At 52.2% G+C, this 23,884-nt stretch overlaps 8 protein-coding genes across 8 annotated transcripts; 4 read left to right on the top strand and 4 right to left on the bottom strand.

Moving 5' to 3' along the window:
• Positions 1-1,818: 1,818 nt before the first annotated feature.
• Positions 1,819-3,847, top strand: A1O1_08811 (choline dehydrogenase; the record flags this gene model as incomplete). Its single annotated transcript, XM_007729669.1, has 3 exons — positions 1,819-1,890; positions 2,073-2,244; positions 2,397-3,847. 3 exons carry the CDS (start codon positions 1,819-1,821, stop codon positions 3,845-3,847), a joined length of 1,695 nt encoding a protein of 564 aa, XP_007727859.1.
• A 475-nt stretch (positions 3,848-4,322) lies between these two features.
• Positions 4,323-5,726, bottom strand: A1O1_08810 (uncharacterized protein; the record flags this gene model as incomplete). The annotated part of the gene is made up of 2 exons (XM_007729668.1): positions 4,323-5,423; positions 5,493-5,726. 2 exons carry the CDS (start codon positions 5,724-5,726, stop codon positions 4,323-4,325), a joined length of 1,335 nt encoding a protein of 444 aa, XP_007727858.1.
• Positions 5,727-6,886: 1,160 nt separating this feature from the next.
• Positions 6,887-9,118, bottom strand: A1O1_08809 (uncharacterized protein; the record flags this gene model as incomplete). Its single annotated transcript, XM_007729667.1, has 1 exon — positions 6,887-9,118. The coding sequence occupies one exon, from the start codon at positions 9,116-9,118 to the stop codon at positions 6,887-6,889; it is 2,232 nt and encodes a 743-aa protein (XP_007727857.1).
• A 552-nt stretch (positions 9,119-9,670) lies between these two features.
• On the bottom strand, positions 9,671-11,323 carry A1O1_08808 (uncharacterized protein; the record flags this gene model as incomplete). Its single annotated transcript, XM_007729666.1, has 1 exon — positions 9,671-11,323. One exon carries the CDS (start codon positions 11,321-11,323, stop codon positions 9,671-9,673), a length of 1,653 nt encoding a protein of 550 aa, XP_007727856.1.
• Positions 11,324-11,830: 507 nt separating this feature from the next.
• Positions 11,831-15,782, top strand: A1O1_08807 (uncharacterized protein; the record flags this gene model as incomplete). Its single annotated transcript, XM_007729665.1, has 4 exons — positions 11,831-14,461; positions 14,513-14,792; positions 14,855-15,281; positions 15,341-15,782. The coding sequence occupies 4 exons, from the start codon at positions 11,831-11,833 to the stop codon at positions 15,780-15,782; spliced, it is 3,780 nt and encodes a 1,259-aa protein (XP_007727855.1).
• A 2,397-nt stretch (positions 15,783-18,179) lies between these two features.
• Positions 18,180-18,749, top strand: A1O1_08806 (uncharacterized protein; the record flags this gene model as incomplete). The annotated part of the gene is made up of 2 exons (XM_007729664.1): positions 18,180-18,564; positions 18,637-18,749. The coding sequence occupies 2 exons, from the start codon at positions 18,180-18,182 to the stop codon at positions 18,747-18,749; spliced, it is 498 nt and encodes a 165-aa protein (XP_007727854.1).
• Positions 18,750-18,981: 232 nt separating this feature from the next.
• Positions 18,982-19,767, bottom strand: A1O1_08805 (ribosome biogenesis protein n; the record flags this gene model as incomplete). The annotated part of the gene is made up of 1 exon (XM_007729663.1): positions 18,982-19,767. The coding sequence occupies one exon, from the start codon at positions 19,765-19,767 to the stop codon at positions 18,982-18,984; it is 786 nt and encodes a 261-aa protein (XP_007727853.1).
• Positions 19,768-20,718: 951 nt separating this feature from the next.
• A1O1_08804 (nitrate reductase [NADPH]) lies at positions 20,719-23,364 on the top strand (the record flags this gene model as incomplete). The annotated part of the gene is made up of 1 exon (XM_007729662.1): positions 20,719-23,364. The coding sequence occupies one exon, from the start codon at positions 20,719-20,721 to the stop codon at positions 23,362-23,364; it is 2,646 nt and encodes an 881-aa protein (XP_007727852.1).
• Between the last annotated feature and the right edge of the window lie 520 nt (positions 23,365-23,884).

Here is a 23,884-nt window from a genome sequence, read left to right as displayed (position 1 = left end):
ATTGATTTTCTTTGGACTGTTCCTTTCATATGAACCTCGACCGGTCCTTGCCAGCCTCGTGATACGCCCTCCAGTCACCGACGATTCAATCGAGGGCTGAGCCTGGCGGCTTTAGATTTCTTCTGAAACGATATTTCGCCTTGGGTGTCTGGTATTGATAGGCTGGCGGGACAGAGTCGGTCAGTTCAAAGCCAATTCCAACTTGGATTCGTTTGAAGGATAGGACGAGCAGTCGTTGTGTTGCTGTGAGGAAGTTTGATTCCTGGTTTCGGTGCCTTTCTGTATCCTGCTAGTCATACATACAGTGAAGGTCGTCGACACGAGGTTTGCGCGGGTGTGACTTCATCTATGCTGGACCCCTGCATCCCTAAATCCTGAGCACCTATAGGCTAGGGTATGTCTAGGTGTTAGTGCAGCCTTGGGAGCCTAATGAGCCTAAGGTGCCCCATCCGCCGGCAATTGCTACTAGGTAAAGCAAAGACCACTTTCAGCTGGATGGCAGGCGGCTTGTTCTTCCTATCGGCCAGTCCGGGGGTCGTTTCAGGCGTCTAGCGAACATTCTTTACCTAGTCGACGCCTAAAGTTCGTTCGGTCTTCCTGCTCCTTTGGCCGGGGAAGTTGCCGATATCATATCCAGTGATCTTTTTGCCATTTCCAGGCATCGATTGACATGCTTTAGCAGCTCTATCAAAACAGCCCAACATGAGGACAGGTGGGTTGAATTGTGATTAGGGAAGTATACAGCCCTACGTAAAATGCCTGAAGCTGTTATCTGACGGCATGCAAAACCGCTCCTTATTCAGTAATTGCAACCTTTACTATCATCACTACCACCAACTACTAGTATCTCCCTGACCGCAGGGATGAATGGTGGGTAAGGTACGGTAGCTGGGATGGTCATCAGAGATAGAACGCATACACAGTGCAAGAACATGCCTTGATCAACCGCCGCCGCCGCCGCCGCCACCTTGAGATTTTCCTCTCATCTCTCTTCCTCTCTCTCTCGCGGCGCTGTTTTGTGTTTTGCTGACACTGACGCAAAGTCTTTTCGCCTCCACATTTTATTCCCTTTTTTCACCGCTCAAGCCGAACACTGCAGGGTGCAAACTTTTTCCCTCCCAACATCCCTGCCACGCACGATGCTACAGGGAAAGGATCTCCCTGTCTCCCCTTGATCCCGGTCCGCGTCCGGTCTCTTGGTCATGGCTTCTTTCTCACTGGTGCACCAGCCAGCACGCGATTGCACGATCCGTATCACGACCCCATCCGGCACTGTGCGCGAGTCGATGGCACTGGCCGCGGCTCAATGATGGCGAGATGCAGTGGCTACATCCGTGGTCCGAGTAGCGAGAGGATGGGACGCTAAAGAAAATACAGAGTAAAAGGTTTTCCGCTACGTAGAGGTTCAGATACCTTACGTTGCTCTACTGCGTGCAGATACTAGAACCTTAGCTAGATGTCTGGCTCCGTCAGTTTTGTGTCTAGATTGTTTACAAGATTCATATTGTTTTTATTAATGCCTCCTGGTGTGGACTGATACTGAAACTGATACTAATATGAACAATTCCAGTGGATCCAGAGCCTGATCTGCTAATTACTGTTGTGTTGATACATATCCTATATCCTCTATCCTGCCTGTACCTTTGTTCTCGACGGCTAGGTGCCTAACATAGACACCACTTTGACTTACACCTTGCCTTACCCCCTCTGTGTATATACCCACGCAGCCTTGCTGAGGAGAAGACAAAGAGCAGAAGCCAGAGCGGCATATACGGCTGATTTTTGGTCTCTCTCACTCATCCTGCTACGACAGCCATCATGACGACCACTCATCTCGACGTCTCGGAAGTCGATAGCTATGACTATCTCATCGTGGGCGGTGGCACAGCGGTAAGTCCTTGACCCTGAGGGACCGATTCTTTATATGATCAACCATTTCGTGTACAATGGACCGGAAATAGAGGTGCAGAAGAAGATGAAAGAGAAGACAAGAAAGACGTTCAACACCAAATACCACTGAATGAAAGCCGAACCATTGTACTAGTACTGACTGACGGCCCTCCCTTCAACAGGGCTGTGTCATTGCCTCCCGCCTGGCGGAATACCTGCCACACAAGAAGATCTTGTTGATCGAGGCCGGCCCCAGCGATTTCATGGACGACCGGGTCCTCGATCTCAAACAATGGTTGACTCTCCTCGGCGGCGAGCTCGACTATGACTATGGAACCACAGAGCAACCGATGGGTAAGGATCTTCCATCTACTCGGCCCTAGTACATATCTCTTTCTCACGGATGTCTCTTCTGGGGAAAGAATGAACCCCAACATCTCTTCTCTTATCAGTCACGAACACTCTTCACCTCCAACATAAACTAACACCTCACTCTTCGTCTCCAGGAAACTCTCATATCCGACACTCCCGCGCCAAAGTACTAGGCGGATGCTCCAGCCACAACACCTTGATCTCGTTCCGCCCGTTCGAATATGACTGCCAGATCTGGGAATCCTTGGGCGCCAAAGACTGGAACTTTGCTACGTTCATGCGGGTGCTGGACAAACTGCGCAACACGGTGCAGCCGGTGCACTCACGACACCGGAACCAGCTGTGTCTCGACTGGGTCGACTCGTGCAGCAAAGCGATGGACATCCCCGTGGTGCACGACTTCAACCGGGAGATCGCGACGACGGGGGCGCTGAAGGAATGCGTCGGCTTCTTCTCCGTCAGCTACAACCCGGATGACGGGCGGCGGTCGAGCGCGAGCGTGGCCTACATCCACCCGATCCTACGCGGCGAAGAAGAGCGGCCGAACCTCAAGATCCTCACCAACGCCTGGGTGTCGAAAATCAACGTGGCGCACAACGCGAAGACCAAGACCGACCGAGTCACGGGCATCAACCTGACGCTGCAATCGGGTCAGAAACTGACTCTGACCGCACGGACGGAAACGATCCTCTGCGCGGGCGCCGTCGACACGCCGCGCCTGATGCTCCTCTCCGGGCTCGGTCCCGCCGAGCAGCTCTCGTCGCTGTCCATCCCCGTGGTCAAGAATCTTCCCGGCGTCGGCGAGAACCTGCTCGACCACCCGGAGACCATCATCATCTGGGAACTGAACCGGCCGGTCCCGCCGAACCAGACCACCATGGACTCGGACGCCGGCATCTTCCTGCGCCGCGAACCACCCAACGCCGCCGCCCAGAAGGGCCCGACCCCGACCAACCCCGCCGCCATCCCGGACGACCACATCGCCGACGTCATGATGCACTGCTACCAGATCCCCTTCTGCCTGAACACGACGCGGCTGGGCTACGACACCCCCATCGACGCCTTCTGCATGACGCCCAACATCCCGCGCCCGCGCTCCAGGGGACGGCTGTACCTGACGTCCAACGACCCGTCCGTCAAGCCCGCCTTGGATTTCCGCTACTTCACCGACCCCGAGGGCTACGATGCCGCCACCTTTGTGTTTGGGTTGCGCGCCGCCCGCAAGATCGCCCAGCAGTCCCCCTTCAAGGACTGGATCAAGCGCGAGGTCGCCCCGGGCCCGAAAGTCCAGACCGACGAGGAGTTGAGCGAATACGCCCGCCGCGTCGCCCATACCGTCTACCACCCCGCCGGCACGACCAAGATGGGCGACGTCCAGAAGGACGAGTTTGCCGTCGTCGACAACAAGCTGAGAGTTCGCGGTCTGGAGGGCCTCAGGATCGCTGACGCCGGTGTCTTTCCCGCCATGACCACCATCAATCCTATGCTTACAGTTTTGGGCATCGGGGAGAGATGTGCGGAGATCGTGGCTGAGGAGGCCGGCTGGAAGGGAGACGGTGATGCCAAAGTTAGAGCGAGATTGTAGATATCACCCGAATGGAAATGGATGTTGAGAGCCACCGCGCGATTGGAGCCAAAGCCAAAGCCGAAGGCAACCAAAATGAAAATCGACAGACATCTAGAAACGGAAGCGGAATTGCTCACCCTTTCCCTCCACGTTCCACTTTCTCCCCCTCTCTTTCCGAGCCTTCCTTTTCTTTCTTTGGAGGTAACCAAGAATCTGGAGGTCAGACATTCGAACGGCCTGTATTCGGAAATCTGGACTTAGACCTCCAAGGCTGAGACTGGAATTCCGTACTAGTAGGTATATAATCATGCTGGCCACCCATCAACAATAACTAAGTAGCCAGAAGCGTCTGACATGAAAAAAGAAAATGGTATTTGTCTCCGAGGTCATTCACTCACCCCGTGCGAACACGCCTCAGTTTCTATCACTCCCTGCCCCCCCAACCCCAAGCTCGCGCTGGTTGGTTGTCTGTTCTATATCGATTATCGGACAATCAATCCCCAACACTAACGCCAGCCTGGTCTGCGTCTTTGGCGTCCGCATTCTGCGGCTCAGTGCCCTTGGTGGCGGTTTGCTCTGCTTCATCTGTGCTCGACACAAGACTCTTCTCGTTTGGCTCTGTCTTCTTCTCCTTTGTCACAACGCTGTCCCCTTTCTTGTCTTCCACAGCAGCAGACCCTTCAGCATCTTCGTCATCACTTCCTTCATCTTCTTCTTGAATACTCAGTTTCTTTTCCAATGCTCGAATCTCTTCCGGGCTGGCTTCTCCTATATCACTCCCTCGGTGCTGGCGAGCCCGACCTTCCGACGGCGGCGACATGGTAGCACTCACTTCGAATTCCGGCACGGCAATTGGCGCAGTCGGGCTTGCTTCTTCCGAGAGCACCGTTTCGCTCTGTTCCGCAGGCGTCGACTCACTTAATCTCGACTTCGTCTTCGTGACACTGCTTGCTCGTCGCTGTTCCAGGATCTTCGCTTCCGTCGATGACGATGGTGATGATGACAATGATGAGGATGATTCTTGGTTGTGGACAGGAGAAGTTGCTTCGGCTTCCGAGTCGGCGATCTTGTCGACAGACGTCCGCTTCGCTCCTTCAGTGGCCAGTTGAGCAGGAGTCTTTGCGGCGGTGACGTTGGGCGCGGTCTCGGGTGATTCGACTGCGGCTTCGGCACTCAGTTTCGTAGCCGCTGGAACGGGGATCTGATCTGTAGTGCTGGGTTCTTTGGTCGGGGCCACTGCTGCTTTGGCGGCCTGCGCTGCGGCCGCTTTCTTCTGACCTGCTTTGGCGGCAGCTTCGACACCGAGTTGTCGCAAGGCCACATTGATGGGCGCGTCTGTTGGTTTGTGTGAGGTGGCTTCCGTGCCACTGCTACTGCCATCCTTATCTTTATCTTTGGGATCGAAGATCGAGATGTGGCGCGTTTCTGAGGATGCGCGAGACGGAGGTCCGGATCTTTGAGGAGTGGATGTGGTGGTAGGCGGTTCGGGGACGATACTGGCGCTGCTGGTGGTCAAGCTGCCCAGGTTCAGAGAGGCGGCTACCTGGTCCTTGAGTTCGCCGTATTCGTTCCATTCCTCGATCTGCTCGAGATCCTGCAAACTGAATTAGCCCGGCAATGCCAGAAACCTAGCGGTCAAGAGATGTCGGAAAGGTTTAAGTACCCCAATGATTTCTCCGTATCTCACAAGTCCAGGCAGCTTTCTTCCCTTCGATCTTCGACCCCATAGCATCCGAGCCTTCTCGTCTGTGGCACAATCGACGGCCCGGAAAGGGATCTTGTTGGCTTTGAGGATGGTCTCTAATCTTGACGTCGCGGTGATGATATGAGACGACCCCGCAGTCAGCGATGTAAACAGATACAACGCCGGATCTGTGGAGTAGGATGTAGTCGCCATCTTGGCTGGCTGACAACGAGGAGGTGAGGCAGCAGACGGAATGAGTAAAGTCAGGTCAGTCGAGAGATGGTGAGTTGGACGTTGGTTCTTCGATGAAGTGCCCGCACAGGGTCTGTTGCTCTTGCTCGAGCAAGATCAATGAATGAGCTGGGGACAGGATAATGTCCAACAGGATCGAAGTCTGAACTGCCAGTGGGTTGCGGTGACTGCGCTGTGTAGAGTCGGAAAGCGTGGGAACTTGGAAGCTGAAGCAAAGTGATGAGGGCAAGTCTATCGATGTACCACCTGTGCTCTCCAGTTATTGGCAAGCAAGGTCCGCTGTTCTCTGTAAACAGCGCAAACGCCTTCAAGTTGCGGATCAAGATGCGGATCAAGTTGTGGGCACTTTTCAGGTTCTCGCACTGTCTCACTGACTTCTGTATTTTGTGACGGCTCGGTGGTGGAGGATTTCAGTTGCAGTGGTAAAGCCAACCCGTAACAAACAGGATATTATTCGTTTCTATGGCGCGAAATACGGTATCTACCTGTACCTGGTATCTCTGATGGATGTTTCTTTCTGATTTGACGATAACGTCATTTCACTCTCGTCTTACTACAAGCCACCACCTGCAGGAAGAGGCGAGTACTATTCTGTATTGAATACTATCCTCGAGAACATTCTCAGCCAGCAGCAAGCCTTTGCAGTGTATTAGCGCTGCTGCTTGTGTCCATTTGGCAACTGTATCTGCCGTGTTATGCCGCAGGATAAGATGTAATGTGGTAATGTGGATGTTTATCTTGATACCAAGGCTGAGATCACATATCTATCTTGCTGGACGCTTGAAGGCTTCCATCCATGGAAACGATAGTGCGTACAGTGGTACTATTTCTGAGTTGAAGCAGAAAACATCCCTACTCTCATATATCATCAAATCGGGTCCCTCAGCTGCCGCCGTCGAAGACGCTCCCCGAAGACGCAAACCCTCCTCCATTGACCGTCATCGAGGAGAACAAAAAAACCGTAAAGTCGTGCCGGTCATAAGCCCAGATCTCCTGTAGATGAGTACATGATACAAAAATCGTCTGAACGTTGCTCACTCGAAAACACACAAAGACGTCTGCGTTGGTGCCTGGGGACGCTTGAGACACCCCCAAGCTCTGTGGCTTCATTGCCACAGATTTCAGTCGAACCCCTCGCCTACTGGTACATCCATTTCCCTCCACTTCTCTCGATCGATCCTGGGTTTCATTGCGCCCTGCTGAGCAGCAATGGCTTCCATCTTCCGAAGCAGACTCCCGTCCGTGAATTCGCTTGTCGGATGTATGTCAACCAAAGGCTTGCCATCGACACCTTGCACTCCTCGGCCGGAGCGGCTTCCTCCCTGTGAACGACGACTCGCACTTCGAGCGAGAAGTCCTGTGCCCGTGAAGGGTCCCTCTGCGTCATCTGACTTGCTTGAATGGACAGGCTCCGCGATATGCTTGGTCGGAAAGGCGGAAGGGGGGAACATTGGGGGCTTGGGAGGATGAAACGTCGGAGTACCAGGTCTGCTAGGGGTGAGTTGTCTCTCCGGAACGAAATCAATCAATGGTCTTGGAACATCTTGCGACTGCCGGCGTGAAATACCAGAGGTTGTTCTCCTGCTTCCCTCCACGCTGCTCCTGGGAGGTCCAGATTGATGGAAATGTTTGGTCGAACCACGTACGTAAGATGACACTTCTTGAGGTTGACCGGTGCCCAATCGGGTCCCTAGTTGCTGCCTGCTAATTGCCGGTTCTGATGGGGTGTGCTGACCTTCCCCCAGCATGTTGACGAGATACCAACTCCGCCATGAGTGCACCGCTTGATACCATTTGTCCGCAGTTGCTTTGTCTTTGGTGCAGAAGAAGTGCACGAAGTTGGCCCCGCTAAGAAACATTGACGATTTCGCCTGGCTCTTAAAGGCGAAACACAGCTTCTTGGGGGGCTTGAGCTTTTTCATCTGACTTGCGGTGGGAGTGTAAACATCAAAGTCTGATAGATGACAGATATTGGTGGAATCAAGGCCATTTTCTTTCTTGGAGATCGTCATTTGCCCATCTTCTCTGAGTCTCACCCAGCGCTTGTCCCACCGACCCGGCTTGTGCGAATGGTAGATTTGCACCGTTGTAGCGGCCGGTTGCTGCCTTGGAGCATCTCCAAATCCAAGACCTTGGGCAGCATATTCGTCTTCCGCCACAAGGAAGAGGCGATTCTGGTTGTCATTGTCCCACGAGTTCATCACATCACGTATTCGTTCGTACCTGCGCAATGGCCTTTCCAGGCCGAGCTGTGAGTATGACTCCAGAAGTACTGCTGTGCGAGGGTCGACTTGCTCGGACATGGTCATCGATGCAGATTTCAAGATGTCCTTGGTGGTGGTCGACGGGGTGACTGGAAGCGTGATGGATGTCGTTCTATGTTGAATGCTAACCCTTCTTTCACCAGCATTGACGGCAGAAACTGGAGCGTAGAAATTTTGGGCATTCATAGGCGGTATGGCTCGGCGACTTTCGTCCACTGTGCCAACACTGTCGGTTCCGGCATCCCCTCGTTGTGGTGAACGGCGTTGCTCGCCCGATGAAGCGCGACTATGTCGGTTTGATCTTCGTAAGAGGGGCGGACCTCCAATGATCAATTTCCGTGTTTTCTTGTCAGTCGAGTCCTCCACAGGTCTTCTCTCAGTTGGGTCCTTCTCACGGGAAACTTGACCACGGTGCCCGTCCAATCTAGACCGTTCCTGAATTCCACTTATCCCTTCACCGTGGCTCTCGACATGCTCGGCGTCGCGCCCACCAGATTCATTTGTCCGCGCTCGATCTCGATCTGCCCCCCGCTGTCCTTGTTGTCCAAGTCGTCGTTGGGCCTCTCGCGCCCTCAGTTCCGCAAGTCGGACGACTTCGCCCTCCAATATCAGTCGCGCTTCTTCCCGCGCAACTTCATATGATCTCCGAAGGCCTTCCGCTGCCGTTGAGTCTATGCTAGTAGTATGTTTGTGGGATGTGCCCCTAGTCCGCGATTCCGAAGCACCAAGCCTGTGATTGCCTTTAGACACCATGGCGTGGGAACCATTGTTCGTCGATCTGCTTTGAGTCTCCACCTGTCCGCCTTCAGCCGCAGGGTGATGCTCTCCGGGCAAAGGTTCGGATTGCGCGGTTGTGTCATGATTGCGAAGAGTTTGAGGTAACGGAGGCGTAGTTTCCGGCTTGGGTTTGCGACGATATCTCGAAGGCACGCGCGTGATGGAGGTTTGTGACGGCGGGGACGGCTGCGGCAACGGAGGAGCAGGCTCGGATGGGGAATTCTTGACGCTGGATTTCCGAAGTGACCTATACCGTAGGAATTTCTGCGGTTGCGCTGTCTGCTCCGCTCCGTCTTGAGAAACACGGATCATCTCGCGGGGAGTCACGCTGTTCAAAGCGTCGCGTCAGATACCATGACCATCGCCGGAACCTCTCTACATGCGGTATCGATAGTTCAAGTTGTTGGCAGAAGCAGATGTCGCGTTATCGGAACGGCTCAGAAGACGTGGACGCGTCAAAAACATAGGACTTGTATTCCTGAGCAAATAGCACATAAGATAGTACTTGAGAAGTGGAATTCCTCATTCTTCCGCTGCATTGCTCGTCGTTGTTGTTTGTTAGATATGTACAGTACTAGTAGGTGGTATGCCCCGCAACGGCCCGTTACAGTGATGTTCTGCAAGGTACCGAGTCAAATACCTGCCTGGTACAGTAATAACGAGAACCTTATACAGATGAAAGATACCACATGTACTGTACTGTACCAGAAGCACTCTGCGCCGTACGAGTCAACCCCGTTTCCCAGCCTTGTTCTGTTTGATTCAGTGTTGATGAACCACGAGGCTGTACAGTGTGGCTGCTTCACTTCAACGACCTCCTACTCCTCCCGTGCCATTTAACACATGACCTTTGTGTGACGACCATCACCGGTGCAGGACCGCAAACCCTCCAATGCCTTCCATTCCTGTAGGAGAAGCTTTTGCAGACTCGCCAGCCACGATACACCATCTTCCACAAGGACTCCAATCAGCTGCTCTGGCGTTGAAGTATGCAACGTTCTTAAATTGCATTTCACCTAATGAGACTTTCGCATGAGGCTTCAGGGGCTCATGTGCGTCGTGAATGGGATATCTTTCCCGGTCACGGGATGGCATCAGAATCTGAGGGGTAGCGGGTGACACTGGGTCAGAGATCTCGCTGGTTGCCTCCGTCGAGCTTTGTCGCGGCCAGCCTCCAGAACTATGGTTCGATTCCGTAGACAAAGGAGAATCATTGTCGCGCAAGCTGTGGGAGCTGCTGCGCATTCGCTGAAGACGTTCTTGGGGCTTGACCGGCCGAGCAACGCCTTTTTGCAATTTCTTCTTGATCGTCTGCATGATTCTACCATCGTCAAGGCCGCCAGCATGTCCCAGTGACAGTCGCTCAAGGTCCCAAAGCCGTAATTCCGATGATGCATTGGCGAAAGCCAGAACCGGATGTAGGTCAGGGTGATCGGGCGATGGCGTTAACAGGCCGAAGCGAAGATAGAACTGCTCGACCCGAGGAGTTTCAAACTCAAGTAGTCTTTCATATAGCGGTTGATCTTCATACTCTTCGGCAACTCTCACCTTCGTCACGCCCCTCTCGTCTCGGTATATCTTGCGCATAAACCCGTTCCGTGTGTCCAGAAACTCTTCCGTCTTAGGCGCCGTGGTCGAGTCGGGAGGAGGTTCCCAAGAGTCGAACCCTGTGATTTTCCACAGGACTATCTTGTCTTCACCTGCTGCCTTCGACACAATAAGGTCGCCGAAGAAGCGAGCACAATCCACAAAATTGGAGTGGACTCCGGAACTGATGAAGTGAGGATAGTAGATGGTGAAGACTTCATGGGCACTGCGTTTTCTGCCTTCTGAAGAGATCTGGTGCCAAAAGGATGATTCGTCGGCCAGATCCGGGATCGTCCAAACACAAACCCGTTGATCGTGGCCTCCCGTGACTAGATAGCGACCACTGGGATGCCATGATACAGTCAAGACCCCTTCACAATGTCCTGTTGCTTGGCCGCAGATGATTATGGTGGGCGACTGATGTGGGCTTGAATGTCGTCTTATATCCCAGATTCGAAGGCTCTTATCCATCGAAGCGGTAGCAACAATCCAGGGATACAAAGGGTGAGTTGCAATGTCGTTGATGGTCCCATGTCCATGGCCAATCAATGTCTTGAATAGCTCCCCGTCAACGGCATTGATCACTTTCAATTGACCAGATCCCCCGGCCACAGCGAGCAAGGGCAACTGCGGGTCGATGTAACACCATGAACATGAGTTCAACCCGGGCGAGTCTGGATTGTCGGTTTCTTGCTGATCCACCAGTTCGTGGAGCATTGTCACCACGGCGTTGTTTTCGGCTGACAGCCGGCCGATCAAGACCTTTCTCTGAGCCACAACCGCAAAAACGGGCTCTTCCGTGTCGGGACTTGCATAGGGAAAGAATTTGACATCGTAGAATGCAAAGCGGTCGGTTTCGGGAGAAGTCTTGAATTTGTACTTCAACTTCGGCAAGACGAAGGACTGTTTTGAATCGCTTTGAATATCCATCTTGGGAGAAGTCACGATTTCACCACTAAATCACCTTGCGAGAGAGCAAGAGAAACTATTCACAGAGTAAGAGGACGACCTCGGTGTCAGTTGTCATGTTCGCGACAAGGTTCTTGACGCGACAGACGAGTAGACTCGGTGTAGTCCTTTTAAACAAAGCCTTGCTCTCAGTCGAGGATTGATGTATTTATCCTTCAACTGGTGTTGGTTCCAGGGCAAGTTCGGACGCGATTTCAACTTGTGCCTGCTTTCAAGGCTCAGCTGTTCAGGGGTAGTAGAAGACCGCAAGCAGGCAGTTTCCTGGTTGCTATTGTTGTAATGAGACGTGAAATACGGAATACATGTTTGTTCTGTAAGATTCAATACACAAAATGACGTCGCTCTTGGCATCATTCTTCACCTTCAACGACCACAAGACACTCACTCGCCTCATACTGCATCGTTTTTCCTCAATACCCCATTCGATTTGGTACCGAGTGTCTCCTGGGGAGGCTTTCAACATCAGTAATGGCTACGGCTGTATCCTCCAAACGCTCCCCAGAGCAAATCAAGGAGGATCTAGAGCGAGAATTCCTGTCACCACCCACCACGTTTAGTCCAGAATGGCTGAACAAACTCCAACAACGATGGGACTATCAATCGCCAGGCTACACCGAACTCTGCCAATTAGCCCCTACTCAGACACGGACTATCACCCGGTTCACAAGGGAAGGTCTTGAAGGTCGAGTCACCGGCTACAGACAAGTTACAGTTCCTGCGTCTAGTGCTACTGCAAAGAACTCGACTTCCCTTCTGCGCAGACCAGCAAACAGAGCGGACTTTGTGCGCGGAGCTGCTGGCTACATGCCCTTTGCGCCTGGTGGACTGGATGGAGTCGACGCCATTCAGGCCTATGAGGATCAGACACGACTTGAGGAGGAGAATCAATCTTCGAGGAAGAAGACCAGCGGCCTTGACAAAATCATCAACTTTGGGGCGCCAGGTGGCCTCCTGGAGGTCCCACCAGGCTTCACGCGGGGTATGAAATTCGCCGAAAAGAAAGCTTCGGAACAAGAGGAAGCCGAAGACGTAGAAAAGACCCTGCAAGAGGAAGACGCCGAACGACCCGCCAAACTTGTGAATGCCCAGCCGAACGGAGAGCACGCCCCGCCGCTGGACGGCGACGCTTCCAACAGTGACGAAGAGGATGAAGATGCCGAACTGGATGATCTTCTACCTGTCGAGTTTCCGTCTCTCGAGCCTCGTGGCGATCTGTTGTCCTCGTCTAGCATGAAACCCACTAGGGAATGGGCTCATGTGGTCGACGTGAACAAAGACATTCCCAACTTCCACGAGTTGGTGCCAGATATGGCTCGGACGTGGCCCTTTGAATTGGACACCTTTCAGAAAGAGGCTGTGTATCATCTCGAAAGTGGTGACTCAGTGTTTGTTGCAGCACATACATCGGCTGGAAAGACTGTAGTTGCCGAATATGCTATTGCATTAGCTGCAAAACATATGACAAAGGCGATATACACTTCTCCCATCAAAGCCTTGTCCAACCAGAAGTTCCGAGATTTCAAGACCGTCTTTGACGACGTTGGCGTCTTGACAGGGGATGTACAGATCAATCCCGAGGCTAGTTGCCTGATCATGACCACGGAGATCCTGAGGAGTATGCTCTATCGGGGTGCCGATCTCATCCGGGATGTGGAGTTTGTCATCTTCGACGAGGTGCATTATGTCAACGATCTTGAACGCGGCGTTGTTTGGGAGGAGGTCATCATCATGCTACCAGAGCATGTCACCCTAATTCTCCTCTCTGCCACGGTACCCAATACCTACGAATTTGCTTCTTGGGTCGGTCGGACCAAGAAGAAGAACATCTACGTCATCTCGACACCCAAGAGACCCGTGCCGTTGGAACACTACCTTTGGGCAGGAAAGGACATGTACAAGATTGTTGATTCGGAGAAGCGGTTCCTTCAACAGGGCTGGAAGGCGGCCAACGACGTTCTGTCCGGTGTCGACAAAGTCAAGGAGCAGAAAGCCATCGAAGCGCAAACGACGGCGCGTGGTGGAACGCAACACAGAGGAGGTCGTGGCCAACAAGCCCGTGGCGGACCAAACCAGCGCGGGGCGCCAAATCAACGTGGCGGACAACAACAGCGTGGGCGCGGTCAAGTTGCTAACCGAGGCCAAGGCAATATTGCGCGCACCGGTAGAGGAGGTGGCAGAACGACCGCCGCTCAAGACAGGAATCTCTGGGTTCATCTTGTCCAACACCTGCGCAAAGACAACCTCCTTCCTGCTTGTATATTTGTCTTCTCCAAGAAGCGATGCGAAGAAAATGCAGATTCACTCTCCAATCAGGATTTTTGTACGGCCACCGAGAAAAGTGCAATCCATATGACCATTGAAAGATCTCTTGCGCGACTGAAAGTCGAAGACCGCGTGCTACCTCAGATCAGACGACTACGGGAAATGCTGGGAAGAGGTGTTGCAGTCCATCATGGGGGTCTCCTACCGATTGTAAAGGAGATTGTCGAGATCCTCTTCGCGAAGACGCTGGTGAAAGTGCTGTTTGCCACGGAAACCTTTGCTATGGGTTTGAATCTGCCTACGCGAACAGTGGTGTTTTCAGGATATCGCAAACACGATGGTCGCGATTTCAGAAACCTCCTGCCTGGCGAGTACACGCAAATGGCCGGTCGTGCGGGCCGTCGTGGTCTTGACACTGTAGGTACGGTCATCATTGTCACTCCTGGCAGGTCGGAAGCCCCTCCTGCGGCCGAGTTGATTCAGATGATTACGGGACCGGCCACAAAGCTTCGCAGCCAGTTTAGATTACATTACAACATGATCCTCAATCTGATGCGAGTGGAAGCATTGAAGATTGAGGAAATGATCAAGCGCAGCTTCTCAGAGAATGCTACGCAAGCCTTGCTCCCACAGCACGAAAAGGAGGTGGCTCTATCTCAAGCAAATCTGGACAAGATCAAACGTGAGCCTTGCGACATTTGTGACATTGACTTGGAAGCATGCCATGAAGCGGCCATGCGATACGAACAGCTTACCAAGGACTTGCACATCAACCTACTGTCTTCACCAGTTGGCCGACGGTTATGGACAGCTCGAAGATTGATTGTGTACAAAAAGGTAGAGAGGTTCGATGTCCCCGAACGTAAGGACTCCATGCTAATTGTGTAGGACGGCATCCGCAAGGTCGGGGTGTTGCTGGAGGACGGAATACGAGGAGGCCCATTTCCGCATCTAAATGTGCTGGAAGTATCCGATGTCGACGCGACACGGTCGACGCGAGACCTGTTACCCTACCTCCCACGTCTCCGAATGATGTTTACGCCTCTGCCGAACCAAGCTGCCCGAGTAAAATGTGGTCCCGTGCAGGTACCGTTGGACGATGTGGAATGTGTTACCCAAACGATTGTCAAGGTCAGAGGCCCCCACTGGTACATTAAAGTCGCGAAAGGTAATACTTACTATTGTCTGGCAAATAGGTCGGTTTGCGATCGTTACTAAACTCCCACGCAGTGCAGAAGAGATTTGCTGAAGAAGAGTTCGTCAACGTTTACTCGTCCTGGATTTCCACGGCTTGGGACGAGCAAGAGTGGAGTAGAGTTCACGAACTGCAGGTCCGCGAGTTGCTTCTGGAGAGGATGAAGATGGCGCAGATTGTGCAGAATGCACAGTGTCTAGATTGCCCGAACTTCGTGAAACATTATGGCATGCAACACGACGAGTGGCTGATCAAGGAGAACATCGAGTCGTTGAAGATGTTGATGTCCGACCAGAACTTGGCCCTGTTGCCGGATTACCAGCAGAGAACTGAAGTGCTCAAAGATCTCGGGTTCATCGACGAGCAAAGCCGAGTGCTGCTCAAGGGGAAAGTGGCATGCGAAATCCATTCTGCTGACGAGTTAGTTCTGACCGAACTTATCCTGGAGAACGTTCTGGCATCGTTAGTACACCAAGTCGGTTTGCGGAGAGCATGTTTAACGATACTAATTCGCGTCTTAGGTTCGAACCGGAGGAAATCGTCGCTCTTCTGTCGGCGTTCGTCTTCCAGGAGAAAACCGACAGCGAGCCACAGCTCAACGAGAATCTGAAGCGAGGGAAAGAAGCCATCATCGAGATTGCCGAGCGGGTCAACCACTACCAGATCCTGCACCAGGTCATCTTGTCCTCCGACGACGCCAATGACTTTGTGTCTCGACCCAGATTTGGTCTGGTCGAAGTCGTGTATGAGTGGGCCAGGGGAATGTCGTTCAACCGCATCACCGATCTTACAGACGTCATGGAAGGGACGATTGTGAGGGTGGTGACGAGGCTGGATGAGACGTGTAGGGAGGTCATGAGCGCCGCCAGACTAATCGGTGATCCGGGTCTGTACCAGAAGATGGAGAAGGCTCGGGAGATGATTCGACGGGATGTTGTCTTTACCGCCAGCTTGTACATGTGATACGGTGCCTGACAATGAGACTACACGAGCGTGAGAGGTTGCCGTTTGTTCTTGTACGATACCCAGCTCGACTATGCAGGTTAGCTGGAGGTTGATCGAAGACTGAATGAACTTGAAAGAGAACATGGCTGATCAAGACCGCGGCCATTCATCGTGCAGCATGCATCAGTGTGTCTTGTCTGATGCCACAATGGATCATCTGTGAGAAGATAAAAGGCAGAAATGAAACGTCCATCCATGGCAGTCAAGTCCTGGCAATTTTCCTTTTCTTGTGGAAGCCCAAAGAGCCATTCTGTCAATACAGGACACCCGTTTTCAGAGCTTTTAATCCACAAGACTGAGTGACTTCGTCCCTAGTTGTCAATCTATACCAGGTACTCAAACAACGAGTCACCTCCGTTCTTGTGTATTTCTGAACAATCGCTGCTCTCATCCTGCATGCTCTGTGACCGTGTGTGTAATAGTCAGGCGAATGGTCATGGTCACCAAATATGAGACCCGGATATCATTCCCCGCTCTCCGAGGATTCGACCCAACCTCCCTAAGGTATATATACTTTGTATACCTAAGATCCTTTCTCGAATCCAAAACAACATCTCCCTGCCTTTCCCTTTCCTCTGCATACTTGCACGAAATCCACTTTGCTTCTCAAATTTCTTCTACTCTACAAGGGGTAGAACACCCACGATCCGTTCGAGCTGGATTGCCCGAACCAAAACCGAACCGTGGGTACTAGCATCTTATCTACAAAGACAGACCTCACCTTTTGTGAACCGGACCTACCATTTCCTTTGCGTGTCCTTATTCACCTTCCAATTACACTATCTATACCGTGGCATTTATTCCCACTATCATCAGTGAGATATAATCATGTCAACTCCAACACCACTTCCGCAGCTCTCGACATCTGATGACTTGCTCATCTGCACGGCTTGCGGAGCACAATACGACGTCGACGAGCAATCAGGGAAGGATGAATGTCGGATTTGTGAGGTATGTTACCATGTATGCTGGTGTATTGAACTCGTCTACAATTTATCGTGAAGAATAAGAATATCAATTGTTATTGTGAGGGTCTGGTTGGATCAGGGTGAGGACGGCGCTCCTGTCACTCAATGTCGGGTCGGGATACCTAATGGACAAACATTGCATTTATCAATGGCAGACACACCATTATGTCTCTCTTCCGTTGCAGTTACTGATGGATATTGTAACGGAACTAACCTTTTTGTCCCCCCAACCGCTTACTTTTTCGACATGATAGGATCCCAGACAATTCATCCCTGAACCAGGCCAGTCGTTCACGACCCTCGGCAAACTCAAGGCCAGCGGCGAGTACAGGAATGTTTTTGAGCCGTGTAGGCGGAACGAAAATGTTTTGGAGGTGTGGACGGAACCAAAGGTAAGACAGACAGAAACAAAGATATAGATATATGTTGGTTATAGCCCACTTCCCATACTTCGGTCTTCTTCAGGTTGCCTAGACAAGGGAGATTCTCCAGCGTCGTGCTTACTAGGCAGGAGCGGATATGGTGTGTGAGTGATCTCAAGCGCTCCGGGGGAAATCTCTTGTGAAAGGGAATCGGATTGGAGTCGGGATACAAGGTTGATTGAATGGCAGAATCCATCAATCCGTACAAACGAGCCAGGAAGCCTACCTTGCTGTGTCCTTGCTGTGTGTGCTTTTCACGATATTGATCACAAAAACAACGCTTCGACCAGCTTACCCTACCGTGCTAACGTTTGGGTATGGGTGTTGTTCTAGTTCGGTATCGGCCAACGGGCATGTCTGATTCGGACGCCGCATGGAAATGTTCTTTGGGATCTGGTGGCTTATTTGGACCAGGATACTGTGGACAAGGTATGAATTTGAAAGAGCTGGTGATATTTGCCTACCTACCTAAGTATCACTCCTTTTGTACCAGCATTACAAAGTTTGCCCCTGTGAGATCACTACATGTACGCCGTACTCGGCGTTGGACTGGTTCTTGAACCAGCAAGACAAGACAAGACAAGACAAGACAAGAGACGGCAGTGATACCGCTAAGCATCACACTGCAGTGTCCAGACACCATGCTTCTTCACCAGAAGCCTAGCCCTCGTGATCTTTGATCCCTTTGTGTTACACGACTGCTATTCAGTGCTTGCCGAGTACCTATGAGTACCTAAGTATTGGAAGGCTGACAATGACCGGATTTGATGCGCGACTAGATCACCGAGTTGGGAGGGTTGAAGTTCATTATCATTTCTCATCCACATTTCTACACGTGAGTCCAGCACGATCAGAAGAAGGAGGATGAAAGTTCTTCCAGAGCCATTATATCTGCTAACGGGCACCGTTGTTTCTATTTCAGAACATGGGCAGACTGGTCGGCAACCTTCAATTGTCCCGTGTACATGACCGAAGTCGACTCCGTGTGGGCCAACCGCAAAGACGCCCCGTCAGCGACATTGAAGCTGCTGAAAGATCCCACGACCCAGCTCCTCCCTGGCCTCACCGCCGTCATCTGCGGAGGCCATTTCCCAGGTAGCATGGTCCTACATTCCGCGCCGCCGAATACTTCCCTGCCCACGCTGTTTGTGGCAGACACGATCTTCGCAGTGGCTTCGTCCAAGAACCCAGATCCGGGGAAACGGAAGGATACCATGTCGTACCAGTTCCTCTGGAGTATTCCGAATATGATCCCCTTGCCGCCAGATACGGTCATGCAGATCTGGAAGGCTCTGAAACCGTTCGAGTTCAAGGCGACGTATGGCGTCATGGCGAAAATCAGTAATGTTTGTAAGTCGCCCTCATCAGCTACACTGGGCGACGTTCCGAGAAAATTGTGCTGATGGAAGAAATGTGATGTAGTTGAGAAACCCGGCCAAACGCTCAGCTTGAAGCAGAGGGTGCTGCAAAGCGCAAAAATCGCTGTCAAGGCCATGGGGTATGCGGACCATAGCATTTTCGCGGAGAAGTTGTAAAATGCTGGCATGACTCCGCCGTCAGTTGCCAGTCGGCAGCTCAGTGAGATAGATGTCAGTGTTGGGTATGCCATCACTGGAAGTTTCATTTGAACAGGACCGTCGACAGCGATATGAAGGCTGCAGGTTCGGGAGATATGACTTGGGTCTGGTAGTGGCGAATACCACATACCATATGCAACAATTGCAGCAAGCAGGGTATGTTTCTCATAAAAGCGAACGATGTGTGTTCTCAAACCAAGAGAACAGCATTCAAGCATCCATCTCGACTAGGATCATTCGTGACCTGAGCATATTTGCCCCAGACAACCTTTCCACCAGTCGTGACGAGGCCGAGTTCTGAAACATTGACTTCGATCACAGTTCCTTTCGTCAATACGCCCAGCTGCGTATACAGAGGGTTTTGGGGGTTCTTCTTGACACTGATAATGGGAAGCTGCACGGTCACTCCCAGTTCGGGATGTGTCACGTTCGCCTTCTTGTATCGAAGACCCATCGGCCTGATGAAGCGTTCGTATTTGACCGGTCGTCGAGTAAAGTCTGGACCGACAAACGTCGGCTGGGTGATCATTCTCTTCCAGCTCTTCTTCGCCGTCTTTTTGCCCGTCTTGACCACCTTGAACATCTCCTCCTCGCTGATCCCTTTGACTTTCGGGAGAGGCACAGAGAACTTGGCCGCCTTCTCTGCCCGCTTGTTCTTAATTGCACTCGAGAGCGCCTTTGCATGGTTCGCTTGTGACCGGTCGAGCAAATAGTTGGGGAGAGGGGTGGAAGAGGGTTCGTTCGGTGCCGCGGACTTGACATCTTTTTCTTCCTGGGCCTTGATGGCCTTCTTCATCTGTATCTTCTCGGCATGTCGTTTCTTCTGGTGCAACTTCGCTCTTAGTCCACGAAGGTTCTGTGCCTTTTCGGACTGAGCGTGGCCTTCTCGGGCTTCTCGTTTCCGCACTCGCTCGTCATGGTCCAGCCGCTTGCCGTGCTGCTTGGTCCACCGCTCGATATACTCGTTCTGAGGCATGTTGACTGATGCCCTTGTGTCTCAAGAGATGCACCAGTTTCAAAAGGCAGTCAGTCAGTTTCGGGCAGACTGTGACAAGTGACAACTTGAAGTGATTTCGAGGGTCAAAAAAAGTTGCACCGAGTCTCCAAATTCTCGGGAGGTCACGTGCGCAAAGTTCTCTGAGAAAATGGCGTCACGTGACCGTCAGCCCTGGAGAAATCTACTGATTACTAGGAGACCAACGGGAGGTACAAACTACACCAGCAGCAGTGATAATCACTACTTGACGTGGCATCACAACGCTGTCGTGACAATACTTTCAATTGGACTCCTGCAGAGCTTGACCTAGTCATGTACATTTTGGGAAGCCTAACAGGCATGAAAGAGCTCAGTCTCTCAACCGACACATGGGTACTCAGCGATCCCTCTTCATTGAAGCTCCGCAGAGCCGCCTTTGATGGAAAGCTGCGATTTATCACAAAAGGTGATAGATTGGCAGTAGTGATCACCACCCATGATGGCAAGGCTACGCTTCCTATCCGCCGAACTGATGTTGGATGATGAAGGCGACGTATTGTCGTATTGGCGTGTAAGGAGATTACAACATGACGAGACTAGCCGCAATGGGAATGGGGGCATAGATAAGCGGAAGATGCAACATCTCCTCGCAACAACACACAAAGCTGGTTGCACAACGACCCGCGGATCTTCACACGTCTGCACTTCGATTTGACCTGCTGCTGGAGGCGACACGGAAAGTGTAGCGTCATCATGTCTGTCCGCTTGAAGGGGTCCATAGCCCACTTCATTGGAGTTACTGACTGAAAGGTATTTGCTGTTCTTGTTCCTTTTTCTTTCCCCTACGCTGTCGTGTTCTGCTGGTTTGCAGGCGCATATTCCCATAATATGGAGGAGAGAACTCGCCATTAACATAGATCTGGTATCGAACCCTGACTTTCTTGCGACACCATGGAGGATCCAAAGACCGATAGCCAGGGAATACCAGAACAAATCGAGAAACTAGACAATCAAAAGCCCAAAGACATCCTCCCTCCAACGCCTCCTCCAACTGATGACAGCATCTCCAATCCTGAGGACGACAATGTTGAAATACCACTCCCACCACCGACTACTATCCCCACACAGATACTAGATGTCGACCTGAAGACACCAGACCACCATGTACCGCGAGATCCCAGGCTGATCAGATTGACGGGCGTCCATCCATTCAATGTCGAAGCTCCTCTTACGGAACTGTTCAACGAAGGTTTTCTGACCAGCCCAGAGTTGTTTTACGTCCGAAACCATGGACCTGTGCCACAAGTCAAGGATGAAGATATCGTGGATTGGGAGTTCACAGTGGAAGGACTGGTGGAAAAGCCCATGACCATATCATTGAAGCAGCTCATGACGGATTATGATCAAGTGACATATCCGATCACACTGGTCTGTGCAGGCAACCGGCGCAAAGAGCAGAACGTGGTTCGCAAGACCAAGGGGTTTTCTTGGGGAGCTGCCGGCGTTTCGACAGCCCTCTTCACCGGTGTGGTTATGTCCGAAGTGATCAGGAGAGCCAAGCCGAAGCGTGGGGCCAAGTACATCTGTATGGAAGGCGCCGATAAGTTACCAAATGGATACTATGGGACATCGGTGAAACTGAACTGGGCGTTGGACGCCAATCGAGGATTCATGCTGGCGTATAAAATGAACGGCGAGACATTGAGACCCGACCACGGAAAGCCTCTTCGCGCCGTGATTCCTGGACAAATTGGCGGGCGCTCGGTCAAGTGGCTGAAGAAGCTGATTGTCACGGACGGCCCGAGCGACAACTGGTATCATATATATGACAACCGGGTGTTGCCAACAATGGTGTCACCCGAGGAGTCGGCGAATAATCCGAAGTGGTGGACAGACGAGAGATATGCCATCTTTGATCTCAACCCGAACTCAGCGATTTGCTATCCTGAGCACGAGGAAAAGATATGCCTGACTGACACACCTCCGGTTTACAAAACGAGGGGCTATGCATATAGTGGTGGAGGCAGGCGCATAACGCGAGTGGAAATCACTCTGGACAAGGGGAAGACTTGGCGACTGGCGGACATTGAGTACCCCGAGGACCGTTATCGACAGGTGGACAGGACCCTGTTCGGCGGTCAACTCGATATGTCGTGGCGAGAGACGTGCTTTTGCTGGTGCTTCTGGTCGATCAACCTCTCGATCAGCGAGCTTTCTGCATCAAAGGACATCTTTGTCCGCGCGATGGACGAAAGCATGAACGTGCAGCCGCGAGATATGTACTGGTCCGTCTTGGGAATGATGAACAACCCGTGGTTCCGTGTGACTGTGACGCTGGAAGGCGACCATCTCCGCTTTGAACACCCCACGCAGCCGGCGCTGATCCCGGGTGGCTGGATGGAAAGGGTGAAGAAGGCGGGAGGGAATCTTGCCAACGGCTTTTGGGGCGAGAAGCTTGACGGTGAGGAGAAAGAGGCACCGCCAGAGGCACAACCCGAAGAGATCTCCATGGTCAAGGAAGGCTTGAAGAATCCCATCACCATTGACGAGCTCAGGAAACATGACACTGAAAAACAACCTTGGTTCGTCGTCAATGGCGAAGTGTACGACGGCACGGCATTCCTGGACGAGCACCCAGGTGGAGCACAGAGCATCATTTCGGCCGCAGGCCTCGACGCCACTGAAGAGTTCATGGCAATACACAGCGAAACGGCCAAAGCGATGATGCCGAAATATCATATTGGGTCATTGGACGAAGCCGCCAGAACCGCTCTCACCGAGGGCGAGACAGAGCCTGATCAATCAGGGACTTGCTCGGAGACGTTTCTCAACCCCAAGGCATGGAAAAAAGCCATTCTCTATGCGAAGAAGATCGTTTCCTGGGACACACGCATTTTCACATACAGGCTGGAGCATCCACAACAGCGGCTTGGACTACCTGTCGGACAACATCTGATGGTCCGACTTCGCGACCCTGCCACCCGGGAAACCATCATCCGCAGCTACACGCCTATCTCGGAAATCAACGATCAGGGCTACATGGAGATGCTGGTCAAGGTCTACTTCGCCGACGACCGAGGCAAGGGGGGCAAGATGTCCCAAGCGATGGATGCGCTTCCCATTGGCCACTTCATCGAGATGAAAGGGCCCATTGGAAAATTCGAGTATCTTGGGAACGGTGACTGCCTGATCCAAGGCAAGCAAAAACACGTCAAATCGTTTCTGATGATCTGCGGTGGGAGCGGAATCACGCCCATCTACCAGGTCTTCCGGGCGGTTCTTCGAAACCCTGACGACGACACACATTGTATGATTTTTGATGGGAACCGATTGTTTGAAGATATCCTTTGCAAGGAAGAGCTTGACGCACTTTCAAGTGGGAATGAAGAAAGGTGCCGCATTTTGCACACCCTTACACAACCGACCGATGAGTGGACCGGCCTTCGAGGACGGGTTACAGGTCAGCTGGTTCAGGACAATTGTGCACGCACGGATGATGCGTTGGTCTTGATTTGCGGTCCTGAAGCGATGGAAAAGGCCATGCATAAAGCTCTGAAAGAGCAAGGATGGAGCGATGACCAACTGATGTTCTTTTGATGACTATGTACGTTGGCCTTGCGATGCGGAAGCAGGCCCGAGTGGTATGGGCACAACCCTTGGCTCATCCTCTGGGATCAAGCTATATCTGCCAACCACCTGGTAGGCGTGTCGTTGGCGAAACAAATCTGGATAGTAAAAAATCAACCCGCGCGGTGGACCCAAGTCACGTGCCAAAACCAAAAATACACGCATACGATACGTGACGCTGGTGGTGGGTCGGGCGAGATCTTATCTCAACGTCTTTCCACCACTCAGACTGAAAGACTACATTTCTTTGAATCATCTACGCTCCTTATCTCGGAGAAAGGTCATCTCGATTGCTTGCTCCACTTCTTGTCCCTTGACCCCCGTGGAAATACTGATCTTCAACCATCCCGGCTTGAGATCGAGTCCTCTGCTGTTTGGTACTCTCTGGCAGCTGAATTGACGACATGAAATGACAATGCGACCATATCCATTGGTCCTACACTGCCGGGGCATGCTTCAAGATGCTTAGCCTGTCCCCGCGGTCTTGAGC

This window comes from Capronia coronata (genome assembly GCF_000585585.1).
Source record: "Capronia coronata CBS 617.96 chromosome Unknown acBCG-supercont1.11, whole genome shotgun sequence".
Classification (NCBI taxonomy): domain Eukaryota; kingdom Fungi; phylum Ascomycota; class Eurotiomycetes; order Chaetothyriales; family Herpotrichiellaceae; genus Capronia; species Capronia coronata.
The sequence above is the reverse complement of the archived record's forward strand: the minus strand, read 5'-3'. Positions and strand labels throughout refer to the sequence as shown.